The sequence below is a fragment of the Platichthys flesus genome, chromosome 19, assembly GCF_949316205.1.
Source record: "Platichthys flesus chromosome 19, fPlaFle2.1, whole genome shotgun sequence".
Classification (NCBI taxonomy): domain Eukaryota; kingdom Metazoa; phylum Chordata; class Actinopteri; order Pleuronectiformes; family Pleuronectidae; genus Platichthys; species Platichthys flesus.
In genome coordinates this window covers 20,994,779-21,008,464 of record NC_084963.1, presented here as the reverse complement: position 1 = coordinate 21,008,464, position 13,686 = coordinate 20,994,779, and the positions used below count along the sequence as shown (strand labels likewise).

Here is a 13,686-nt window from a genome sequence, read left to right as displayed (position 1 = left end):
TCCTGCTGTGTTCCCCTGATCTTAATCCAATTGAGAACATTTGGGGGTGGATGGCAAGGGAAGTTTCAGACAGTGGATGCCCTTCGTGAAGCCATCTTCAACAGTTGCATCAAGCATGCCAAAAAGAATTTTTGAAGTGATCAACAATAATGGTGGAGCTACTCATTACTGAGTTTTTGACACTTTAATTTTAGTTTTAGGAGGTTTTTTTTTTTTTTTTTGAGCTGTGGTCTTAAACTTTTGATCAGCTGATGAACAGCCTACTTCAGTTAAATTGTTGTTTTCAATAAATTGCCTGCTCACAACTTTTGGTCTCGTGTTCCCATTTCTTCTTTTTGCATTTTGAAACTCTACTTAGAACCTTCCTAAGATCCAACAGTGCAAAATGCAAATTCATGCAATTTTTTAACTGGTCTTAAGATTTTGATCAGGAGTGTATATACAAAGACAGTGTTGGAACACACTGATACCCATTTTGCCAGAGCATTTCTAATTTAACATGCACAACTTCTCTCGCATTTACGGTAGGCTTATTTTAACCTGCGGGGCTTTTTCCATCTTTATGGTAGTAAAGGGGCGGTGTGGCCTAGTGGTTAGAGTGGTGGTGCTTTTATTTTGAAAAGGCATACAGAAACTGTTGCAACCATTTGTTTGTGACATAAATTCCTCCGATAAACATTAAAACATTCGGGGATCAACAGTGAACGCTGTGAGATCGACCGGTAGATCGAGATCGACCGGTAAATCGCGATCGATGGGTTGGCAACCACTGCTGTAGAGTTTACTTCACTGAAGCAGAGAAAGTGTGAACAAAGGAAAGCGTTTTAGTTGTTAATCTTTGTTGAGATTGTTTACATGTGAAATGTATGAAGAAAAAGAAGATATGTTCCTTTTGTTGACAAGTTGTTTGACTTGGAGAATTTCTGCTCCGTTATTCATATGTGAACGGCAAAGTCTGGATCCAATTGTCCTGACATATTCCAAAGTATGTGTCAAAAAGTGTCTTTATTTGTAGAGACCTGACAGTTCCCCCCTTGAGCATTCATAAGAAAAAATGTCCTTTTAAGAAGTTCACTTGAGGTCTAAACATACATCTCTCACCATGTTAGCTTGTGTGTTAGGAAAGGGAAATTTTTAATGGTTTGTATTTATATAGCACTTTTCTAGTCTTGATGACCGCTCAAAGCACTTTACAGTACAGTTGGCCATTTACCCATTCACACAGTGCATCTATTAGCAGCACTTTTTGGTTATATGAAGGGCAATTTGAGGTTCAGCATCTTGCCCAAGAACACCTCGGCATGCAAAGGGGGAGGACTGGGGATGGAACCACCTCTCCACCCTTCAGCCCAAATTGTGAAGGGTTGCTGTGTCTACAAGGCACTGGCTGTGTTTTTCCTCTAAAAGCATTTCAGTAATGTCTTATTGGCCAGCATAAGTTATGTGGGGTTATAGCAGGATGCTGAATATCTCCAGGCTGACTGAGGAGAGCACACTATCACTGTGAGCTAGTGAAGGCTGTTTGCTCTGCCAGCCCCACCAGGAACACCCTGTTAAAAACAGAGCTTCATCGACTGTTCTGTTCAGCCTGTTCTGGGAAACAAAAGTGTTACAGAATTGACAGGGTTAATTTCCAAAGAGTTGGATCCCATAGGCTACATACCAATTCCTTACAGCACCCCACTGCTGGTATATGGTAGTTTTACAACAAGGACCTCCTCTGTAACCCCACCCACCCTTCCAACATAGAGGAGCAGCTATAATGTTTTCCACTCCTGTTCTTAGCAGTGTCACGATGAACAAATTGTACTCAAGGCGCACAGCTACATGACTCTTCAGGTGCGTCAGCCACATACTGAGCCACTCAATCCTTATAATACACTAAAGTTTGAATATCAGGTCTGTTTTTGACAAGTCACTATTATTAAATTAAAAGAATAGTTCACCCAAAAATGATAATTCAATCATTATCTACTACTCCTATGCCAATGTAGGGGTGGATAAAGTGTTTGAGTCCTCAAAACAGTTCTGGAGCTTTAGGGTTAAACATAGTCATCTAGGATTCGGCCTCCAGGTAGCATTCAAATCCAATACACCTGAAGATATTAGGGATCTATCTTCAGGTTTTCAAAAAAATACATAACATGATTCCATACTGCTCCTGTGTTGCAGTCAATTAATCAAATTAAATTTGCATAGCCCATATTCACAAATCACAATTTGTCTCATAGGGCTTTAACAAGGTGGGACATCCTCTGTCCTTAAACCTCAACAAGAGTAAGGAAAAACTACTAAAAAAAACTTTTAACAGGGTAAAAAGAAGGTAGAAACCTCAGAGAGAGCCACATGCGAGGGATCCCTCTCCCAGGATGGACAGAAGTGCAATTAATGCCACGAATCTCATGTCTGTTTGCTGGAGTCAGGACATGGTTAGTTATCCCTGATAGAGAAACCACAAGCATTCCATAGCATGGAATCTGATGTAAATAACTGCACAGTGTCAACCACACAGTCAACTCAACTTTATTTGAATAGCAATGTACAGACAACTCATCTTGGGTTTCCACAAGTAGAGCAAAAAAAAGATACAAACACAAGATATATAGTTAAGGCTATAATGATTACAAAAAGACTAATGTGTAACAAATATGAGAGAATGGATTTTGGACAGAGGTATATACAACATTTCTATATATATATAGAAGGATTTAAATGGAACGATTTTAAGTATTATCTGTAATGATTAGATAGTAAACCTATAAGTGAACTATTGAGTTACAGTCTACTATATATGCACAACGCACAATAGACATGAATAATACGCAAATTCACATATCTGTGTAATGTGTTAGGAATCCCTTTTAATCCAAAACTTGTTTTGTTTATATAGAATGTTGCTGTAATGATTCAAGAAAGACCATAATTCTATATTTTTAAATGAAAGTAAAAAAATAATGCAGCAGCCCTAGTTGAAGCAGGTCCACTTGACTTTACATTACATTACATGTCATTTAGCTGACACTTTTGTCCAAAGCGACTTACATTTTTTTTAGTACACTCAACATTTATCAGTGAAGATAATAATGCATGTACCTTATTCACTGTTGTTGACAGACTGACCCAACACTTAACACTTTGTTGTTTCAGTCCAACTTCTTTAATACCAGTCAGTCAAGGTTTAAAACACACTTGTCTGTTCAAGTGCTTTCCATGTTCATTTCCCAACTTCCCATATCTTTAACTGTAGTAGAAGCAATGTGCAAGACATGAATCTATCCAGTGCACATGTTAAGCTGGGTAAGCTTTGGTGAACTGTGGGGGTTGAGATAAACAGCTCAGATGAGATCTACTGGGCCGTTTATTATCCATTTGTTACCTCCTGTCCTCCATCAGCAAGGGGGGGGGGGGGTTGTGTTGATAGTGACTCCTTCGATTCATCCTGCACTATTGTGTTCTAAGGTTATTTTATTATGTCTTTATGTTTTATTACAGATTATGATTATTCATTATTATAATGAGTGTCATCTGCTGATCCAAGTCAGGACAACAACATTAATAGAATCACTTCCTGTTTGATGAATTTGAAAATCTCTTCAAATTAAAAGCACAATGTTCATGTTGTTGCTGCAATGCTTTCCTGTAGCTCTCATAGGTATTAGCCGCACTAAAGAAGAACTGAGTATAGCTGTTAATCTGAGTTACAAAAGAGGGGCTTTGTGTATTTAGCTTTAATCTCTGACCTCAATTGGGCTATTATTAGATCCGTCCCAGTGCCTTATAAAAGTGAAGTTATCAATGATTTAATTTCAGGACACATATCCTGTGTTAACAGGATTAAAAGCTCTGGGTATTCTCAGATTAAGTTTTGGCAGTGGTCCTTTGAGGAAAACCTTCATTTATAGAATATGTTTTAGCCTTTATGCCCTTTTTATGATTATTAGGAAACCAATTTGTTAAAATAACAGATTCAATTTTCTGATATGAAAAATCTGATGTGTTCCTATGTGTATATGTTTGTACACACTTTAAAAGAGTGAGGAGGGATAAACCTATAGGGATTAACAGAACTAAAAATAACCACACTTGTGTGGGCATCTCATGGCGGCAACACTACAGTTAATCATGTTGCAGTTTTTATCTGGTGTTTACTGTGCAAAGACACTTTTGCTCTGGATAAAAGTGCTCTATCTGAATAAACAAATGTCCCTCCCCTTGTTGTTCCATAACCCTCAAGCTTCATTCAAACTTGTGAAAATATAAATCAAAAACAAGTTTGTCAGAGTACATCAAATAAGATCAAGACATTACATTCGCAGCTGCAGTGAGTACAAGTAGTAGACCACCGTGTCCTGATTGTGGCAAAACGTAAAAAGTTGTGCATTGAATTTGTAGGCAAAATGTCCTTAAAATATCTTTGAATTCAAAAGAAATGTGAGTGTTATGTTATTTGGTTGTAAGTGCTGATTCATTAAAGAGGAGGCCTCACTTTACTGATATAGATGGTCAAGGTATAGCTAGCACTACTTCACATACTATTGAAGAGTACATCATGTTTTATGAGCTCAAGTAATTATAGGGGGGTAAAAAGTTAAACATTTCCGTCTGAATAAAACAGTATAGCATATATAGTATAGTGTAGTTTAGTTTACGTCTCATCACTCCTCCAGCTATCTTGTATCCAGCTTTAATCAGAAACTCTGCAACAACACTGTCATCCGCAGATTCAAGTAGCTATTTTATAGTTATCTGGAGAGAGTTTTGATCAGCCATGCAAGACTTCAAGCTGAAAGGATTGTTTTCTTTAAAGTCAACATGATTTCTTCTGAGTCATATTCCTCTCAACATAAGGTTTGCTCTTGCCTCCTTGTTATGAAGGTATATACATCAGAGAGCATGAACTTTTTGTACTGACCTCAAATGGTTTGGAGGAACTTGCTGGATGAGACTGTGGTAGAACTCCGCTTCTCAGATAGGATTGGATATGGCCATTTCCTTTTTTAATATTACTCTCTCCATGACAAGGACTTGTATAACAGTCACTTTGGACTTACTCTGCACCACATCCTTACTCCAGGTATGATCCTTAACATTTACTGTGGCTCCAGAATTTGAATCACTAGTGTTGATGTTCTTGTTTACAGTGGCCATCTTAGTGTTGTCCTTTTTGATATTCAGTGGTCAAAGGTTAAGGCCACAGTGACCTTAAATGAATCTGGAAAAAAATACAATGTAGCAAAATGAAGACAGAAACTGCACTGGTTTTGGGAGGCATATGGCCATTTCCTTTTTTAATATTACTCTCTCCATGACAAGGACTTGTATAACAGTCACTTTGGACTTACTCTGCACCACATCCTTACTCCAGGTATGATCCTTAACATTTACTGTGGCTCCAGAATTTGAATCACTAGTGTTGATGTTCTTGTTTACAGTGGCCATCTTAGTGTTGTCCTTTTTGATATTCAGTGGTCAAAGGTTAAGGCCACAGTGACCTTAAATGAATCTGGAAAAAAATACAATGTAGCAAAATGAAGACAGAAACTGCACTGGTTTTGGGAGGCATACAACCACAGTGTGGTAAATACTAGCTCAAAGCTAGGTATGGATTCAAACCCTAAAAATAGAAAAACTCAGATGTGAAAAATTTAATTTAAAATGAGTGGACAGATTTCTTTCCTTTTACCACCTCTATTCAATTCAATTTGGTTAAAATAGCTTGCAATCTTAAAATGCATCATCTTATTGATGTGTTACGCATCTTTAAAAGAAGTTCAGCTTGGTAAGAACTAAATTAAATTAACCCAATATCTTGTCCATATATGGTATGTTACATCCTAAATCTCTTTCTTCTTAAATGCTTTAAATATGTGGTGCTAATAGATGTGACAACCTTGGATATCACTGAGAGCAGTACTGAGGTTATCGTCCCCAAAAATACTTTCTTGATTTTGAAGGACTAAAGTGTAAAATGTTATGTTTGTATTTGAAATTAGTAGTTTTTGCTTGCTGTTAGAACTTTTAAAGCAGGCTACTATTGCTGTTTGCAGTCATTTTTAAATATTTATCTACCTACTAATTCCTCAAACGTTTATTTGTCTATATTTGGAACCCATATCCCCCTAATGGTTTAGCTAATCGGCTTCAAACTTGTCATGTCAATTGTTAATTGCCCGTTCAAAATGAATACAAATTGAATAAACAGCTGAACGCTGCTCTGTAGCAGGCAGTGTGCCTTCAGCCTGTGGACCGAGTTGAACATGTCTTCTTCTACATCCTCAAATAAATTACAGTAGCGGTAACATACTGGGTCAAACTGTGGGTCAAAATCACTGCCAGATCATGTTGATTTTGAATTTGTTATTTATTCCCCCATAAACGTGATTTAACCTTTAGTTGGAATGTGACTGTTACAGTTAAGATGTCTTTGCCATTGCCCCATGATTAACATGTTCTCTTTACTTTTGTAGCTTTTGTTCAAGTACGATCTAGTAAAGTATGACATGGAGAAAGACGAGCCGGTGAAGGATCAGTATGGTTTCTGTCAGAAAGTGGGAAGGGGTAAGAGTGCAACTGCTAAACATTTCAATAAATTCAATTTACATTGTATTCAAAGTTGATATACTGGGAAACAAAAAACATTTTACTGATTAAATTATTCTGACCTATTTTTTCTCTCAGGTGAGACAGGGCTATTACTCTCCAAGGTGAACACCACCAGCCCCTTCTTTGGCTATGCTGGAAGCAAGCAGCTGACGGAGAAAAAGCTGATGAGAAATGTATTTGTGAAGGGAGATGCCTACTTTAACACTGGTGACCTCATGGCTGAAGACCAGGAGGGCTTCATTTGTTTTAAGGACAGAGTAGGAGACACCTTCAGGTACTCTTTGAGGTCTAATATTTCCCAGCGCTCTCCTCTAAAGACAACTTTTTAGCTGTAATCTCTGCTGTCTGAGATCTCATGCAGCGCCATGCCATTATTACAGACATGCCTTTCTTTGAATGGAAGTTTCTCTTCTGTTGTGCAGTGGCATTGAACCTGTGATGGTACAAGATTTAGCCTTTAGTCAGGAATGAAGTCCACTAAATTTCCTGAAAATATTAAAGGAACAATATATTGACTATTCTTTTTTTTAAATCTGTCCCTTTTGAGCCCTTTGCAATTGGAAGTTCAATACTGAAGAGTTGGAGTAACCCTCAACAGGATCCAAGATTTATTCAAGTGTTTTTGGTTCCATGGGCTTTTACTTTTAACAGTAAAAACATTATTCAAGTGGAATTTTAATCTGATTTGGTCCATGTTAAGCAGATACTATATTAAAGTAAACATAAAAACTCGTTAACAAATCACGATTTATGTGTATTTGTCATATGGGCCCCCCCCTTACTCTATTAAATTGTCTCCATACATGACATTACTCTAATTGGAATTAATTACAATACGTATGTATGGTGCTGTTAAAAGAAGTATGTTATGTAGTGTGGGCAGTAGGTGGACTACAGGACCATAAATAGGATGTTTATATCATATTTAAGTCAAACATATTGTTTCCTTCCATTGTTCACGTGAATGTGATGCAGAGGTTGGTGCAAAATTCATGAGTTGACAATTAGTTTGTCAGACTTTTAGGGTTAATTTTCTTCTTTAATCTATTAATCACCAACACCTCCTGTTGTTGCCTAGTCTACTGGACTGGATTGGACTTTTCTTTGTTTTACACCTCGAAGCAAAACAAAGAAAACTACACAAATAATGATTGATCACTTGGTGAAAATTGAATACAGGCAGGCGTTAATGAAAGCTTTGTATTACGTAGCAGCATAGAATGTTCTGAAAATGCTGTGTCTTGCACTATTAATTAATTTGACTGAAATCGGCATCTCTCCGTGATTTCAGGTGGAAGGGTGAAAATGTAGCAACGACAGAGTTAACAGAGGCTCTTGGGCTGGTGGACTTTATGCAGGAAGTCAATGTGTATGGAGTAGAAATACCAGGTACGTTTGAAATATGATTGTGCCAATATGTCTACTATAAACAAACTGTTATACAAAATGATTGCATATTTGAGGCTGAAGGTAGTCAGCAGGTGTAAAAATGACTTGGAAGAAGCAAAAGTTGGTACATAAAGTTAGAAAAAGAAAGTAAAATACAGTACAACCAGTGTGAGATCAAGTCAAGACACTACAGGCAAAATAATAAGGCCTCATGACAGAACCCTTTCATACTCTCACCCTAAATCCTAATGTAAATATTCTAGATGTATTACATTAATGTATACTTATACTGAATGTCTGACACTGAAGTTTAACTAAGATATGAGATTCATGTCTTCAATGTTCTGGGAGAATTAATTTCATGGTGATTTCCTACAGTCTTTCACCTGTAGTGTCTTGCTTTGTAAAGGGATATTGGTCATCTTTAGATTGATATGATAGATATAAATGATTTATGACAGCCAAACTGTTTTATTGAAAGGGAAACTTAAATAACAATTATATTTGATGAATGCTTGGGAGCTCAGGAACAGAACCTTTTATCACTAAATGATTGGGTGATGATGATGTGATTCTAATTCAAATCTACTTTTCCTACATTTTATTTTCAAGCCCACTAAAATATGTTTCCTTGTAGGCAGGAAGCTGCTGTATTTTTTATATTAGCTGTGAAGGTGTTTTATTTTACAAAGATGGATGAAGTATAAAGAATGGAAACCACGCTGTTTCTCTTCTTGGTAAATATTAACACTGAGCTACATTAAATGTTTTCCACAGGGCTTGAGGGCAGAGCGGGAATGGCTGCTGTGATTATAAGACCAGGTCTCATGTTTGATGGGAAGAAACTTTTTGATCACGTGATGACAGATCTGCCAGCATATGCTCATCCAAGGTTCATTAGGATTCAGGTAATGTGCAGAGAAATGCTAAATCTTGACTTTGTTCTAATTTATTATGAATATAATATATCTTTTATTAGGATTATTAATAGGTTTGTTCCCTCACCCCTCCCAAATCATCATACAGCTCACTTAGTGCTACCTTTAGGACTCCTAAGTTTGATCATTCACAAAGCTTTTGGCATTAAATATTCAACATACATTGAATATCTTTTCATTTAACCTAACATTGACTGTCATGATAACCGTACCGATACTAGTTATCAACAGTCTCAGATAACCCTGGGGTTTCTTATCCAGCTAAGACCAGTGATTAAATATGAACAACATTGTCAGAGGCTAAATAAGAAATAAGATGAAATGCTGATGTCTTCATTTAGTATTGGTTTTAGCGACATACAAAGCTAACTTTCAACAAAGTGAAATGTAAATGATGATCACACGACTAGAAAAAACAAAAGCAACAGTAGAAATACATGATGTGCATACATAATGTTGATCTTTACATTATAAGGCTAAACATGAACCGTACAGTTCAGAGACATTTTATTTAGGTTCTTTGTTGATTTTTGTCTGAGGATGAACAAACAATTATGACCATGTGATGCAGGCTCTTTTCCTACCAAAGAAGTGAGGAGAGAAGTAGATAATGTGTGATGAGCTTAGTCTGACTGAGCAGTTCTGAGCTACACTGACTGTTCTGGGCAGCACTGATAGAGTAAGAAAGAAAAGGCATGAAAACTATCAGTGATATAAACTTTAAATTCATTTGATAGAAGCTCTGTTTGAAAACCCGAGTGGACACATGGCAATTCTGGATCGGCAAAACAATTCCACTCATCTGTAAATATACTCCTTACCCCAAAGTTGGCAACTCTGGGTCTGGAGCTGCAACTGTTCTTCACATTAGTCATCAATCAGTGCACTGATTATTTAAATATTTAACTTGTTAGATATTATTGTTTGCACTTATTGCCCAATGTGACATTTTCACATGTTAATCAAAAGTCCAAACCCCAAATTCTTGAATGACATAAGACTTAACGAATTGTTTCAGCTTTATTGTTGTTGATGGGTTCACAGTAGTGGAGCCAGTCTTACCAGCATGCTCTAAAGGCATGCACACTCAAATGACACAACAGATTAAATGGCTATTGTACATTTGATCCCTTAAGCTTTTAACTAATGATCCCAAAAATTAAAACAATAAATTTCAACCTCATTAAACTGTGAAACCTGCTGATTGTTGTCTGTTTATTTCTATTCATTAGGAGATGATGGAAATGACAAGTACCTTCAAGCAGCAAAAGTTCCAGCTGGTGCAAAGTGGCTTCAACCCCTCAACTATCTCGGACCCTCTCTATGTGTTGGACTATCAGCAGAAGAGCTACATTCCTCTAACAGAAACTTTGTATCACAGCATCCTCGCTGGAGAATATAAGCTATAGAACTCACAAGTATGGGTATGATGACACTGTTTCAAACAAAGAGGGAGATAATTTGCTCGGCTGAATCCAGATATCTTAAGGGATTCCGTGGAAACACAATACAATCAGATAGAATGATTTGTATGAAAATACATTAGTAAATAAGTGGATTATAATCAATTGACCATTTGCAAATGGCACATGTTATTTACCAGTTTAAAACTTTCAAACAGACAAACTAAGGCGATCTCACCATTCATACCTTTAAACAGGCCTTACCTTCTAAATAAAAGTCTGTTTTGTGTGTATGAAAGCCATTTGTGAATGTTTATTGTAATTTAAACATTAAGACCTTTTATAAGGGATATATTGAGACATGGCTTTCATTTTTAAATTCTAATGCCCTTAATATAAAAAAAGCATTGTCCAATAATCTGTCCAAATATTGCTTTCTTTAAATCCAACCTGAGTACCTAATCATATCTGAACCAGTGGCTAAATTGATCGACTTTTAAGTTACAAAAATAAAGGATTTATTGTTAAGTCAATAATAGATTAAATAGCTCACAGACAACTATGCTGGTTCATTTGATTTCTTTATCAATGTTTACAACAAGATAGGTACAAACATTTTCTTCTTATGCAAGCAAAATATCTGATTGATTAAATCTCTACATTATGCTGACCACTAAGAGGACACAATGCATGTTTTCAATTAGTTAAATCTTTTTATGAAACTGAAATCATTTTATAGTCTCTGTGAGAAATTTTGATGAAAGACCAACATTTTTGCCATATTCTTTATTCAAATGGCATGTTGCATTAAGTGATTTTTATTTTATGTTTTTAGTAACCTGAGAATTGAATGTGTGCTGCTAAATTCATTGACTGACATGGTTGGGAACTTTTCTAGGTCCAATGATCCTTAACTGTTAGGTAAGGAATCAGTTAATGTTAAAGAAGTGTATTTGTACTTTCCCAGTAGATGAAGGATCAGGGGAGAGCTGTGATTTTTACCATCAGCCACAATAAGCTTGCTTTCCTGCCCACTTCCAAGTTTGAGCTAATGCTTTTGATTTATTTAAGGTGTCAACAGCTTATTTCAGTATATCACCATATTCCTCTTTTATTTTGAAGGTTCAATTTACTTTTAGCAGGGAGTGTCTCTCGTGTGGTCGTTGTGTATGGCGTGGCGTGACTCTTGGAGAAGAAGAGCGCAGTGATGTTGCTGTGGATGAATTCTGGTGGCTGGCTGAGAACAGGGAGCACGCCGGTTTCTGAACCAACACGCAGGCGATGTCCAGGCAGGATTCAGACAGGGAGGACAGGCGGAGAAACTAACACAGAGGATCCTAACAATTAGTCGGACAGTATAATCTGCCAATGAAGGAAGACCAGGGTTCTTATAATGCAGCAGGTGAGAAGTGGAGCTCAGCTAAAGGTGTGCAAGGGAGCTGAAGGAAGAAACTACGCCCATACTCGAAACAAGGCAACACACACTCAGTCCAAGCTATACCAACCAGTATTCATTCAGACACACATAAGAACAAGACATTATCTCAAGTATGATGTTTACATGAGTCGCTAAAAGAATATTTCATTCGTATTCCCACTTAATGTTATAGAGAATAGTCAGAGTATGATATTGAGCAGTTGGTAATTACTTTACATGTTGATGTCCCAAAATGCTGTGAAAACTGCAAAAATGTGTGAACAAAATGTGACCATGTTTGGAATATTTCAAATGTTCTTTTATTGCATATTCTGAGTATGATCTTAGTCGAGCAAAGTTAATCAGAAAATGTTTGCCTGTCAGTACCCAATCAAAATAAGATATTTCTGTCCGTGTGAACACAGTCACTAAAAAGGCAGAAAACTGAATTTTCTAAATGTTTTCAAATGTATAAAAAAGGAAAAACTTGAAATATAATATTCTATTATTGACATTAGTCTTTTATTCATGACACGGGAAATTTTATGTAGATGCTTTTGGTGTAGAAACATCTCTAAGATGCTCAAGAAAAATGGAAAACAATGATTGTTTGTGAATCAGCTTAAAACCACCTCCAGCATCAGATATCCTGCTCAGGTTCTATCATCCTAAATGAAGACTGCCATTTCCATCCATTGTTCACTGATTTTCATTTCACATGACCAAGCTGAGCCAAAAGGAGAACACTTGGATCATATTGACTTGCACTTTTTTACAGAGTCAATATGGATGTTTACGCTTTACTCAGGTATATTGTCTCATCTCACTCATACACTACTTTGCTTCGAGCGTGGGTCACAACAATTGACTCACAATTATATAATGCACTGATCAGAAATAATTAGATTCCACCTTGTTGAGATGAACTTGTAGCTAGCCCAGAGAGAGCATGCAAAGGTTAATCTCTCTTTGTTTGAGAAGAACACTTCTAGAGAAGTATGTTTTAATTGAACAAATCCATTTTCACTCTCTAGGGACACCTTGTGTCTTCAATCTCTTCAGCTGTACTACTCATCTAAATCAAATCTCAATCTCATTTATTTGATTCTGTGTGTATTTACTAATAGGCTACATTGTTAAGAGTTTCAGAATGTGCTATTTTTGGATAATCATTTCAAATATAACAATTCTGAACTGAATATAGACCAGTTTACTTTAAGTGTTGCACTTAGAAACAATGGGTTTAATATTTATTGTATTTGTTCTTGTTTCATGCCTCTTGCTGCCGCCACTTTTCTCTGCCATGGTTGCCGTGTGCTGTAATTCAGTCTCTGAAAGTGTTGGCAGTTTAGCCTCAATAAAAAGGGTGAGCTTGAGTGCCATGGTGTTAAAAATGCTTTAAGAAATACCTCTTGGTTGGTTCAATACATTTAAAAAAAAAACTTTGGCTAGGATTAGAAATGTTGTACATTAGTGACAGTATCGATAAAAACCCTGTAACTTGAGGATTTCATCGTAGTAGGTCAAGGTCAGGGTGGCCTCACAAAATATGTTTGTTATTCTTGAACAGGACATCTTAAAATCAGCTTGAGGGAATATCTTCATTCTAAATATTGGTGGCTTTAACAAGGGAATTAAACATACCAGTCACATATAAACATCAAAAACACACAATGCTATAAAGTTTGATAAACTTCCACAATGACAAACCTTTGCTTTGACAGACATATAGTTGTGTTTATTTGCACATCAGTGTGTTCCAGATACAAGTAGCTGCTAACATTTATATGATGGGAAATAATAAATTTTTGGCAGACAATGTTCACTTTGAGGTGTCTGCACGAGCACACCACCACTAAGATCTGAGGAACCCCAAGTCAGTTTGTTTTGGAACTTGGCCTGGTCAGTGTGAGGAGTCTACTCAAGTTGAACAATC

The 13,686-nt window shown here is 36.6% G+C and overlaps 1 protein-coding gene across 1 annotated transcript in view; it reads left to right on the top strand.

The window, feature by feature from the left end:
• The window catches only part of slc27a6 (solute carrier family 27 member 6), a 28,081-nt gene extending 14,955 nt beyond the window's left edge, over positions 1 to 13,126 (top strand). Inside the window, exons 6-10 of the mRNA XM_062412497.1 lie at positions 6,468 to 6,558; positions 6,679 to 6,877; positions 7,895 to 7,992; positions 8,770 to 8,900; positions 10,163 to 13,126. Of these exons, the coding sequence (XP_062268481.1) occupies positions 6,468 to 6,558; positions 6,679 to 6,877; positions 7,895 to 7,992; positions 8,770 to 8,900; positions 10,163 to 10,339 (696 nt within the window). The 3' untranslated portion in view covers positions 10,340 to 13,126. The remainder of the gene's footprint in view (positions 1 to 6,467; positions 6,559 to 6,678; positions 6,878 to 7,894; positions 7,993 to 8,769; positions 8,901 to 10,162) is intronic.
• Positions 13,127 to 13,686: the final 560 nt, after the last annotated feature.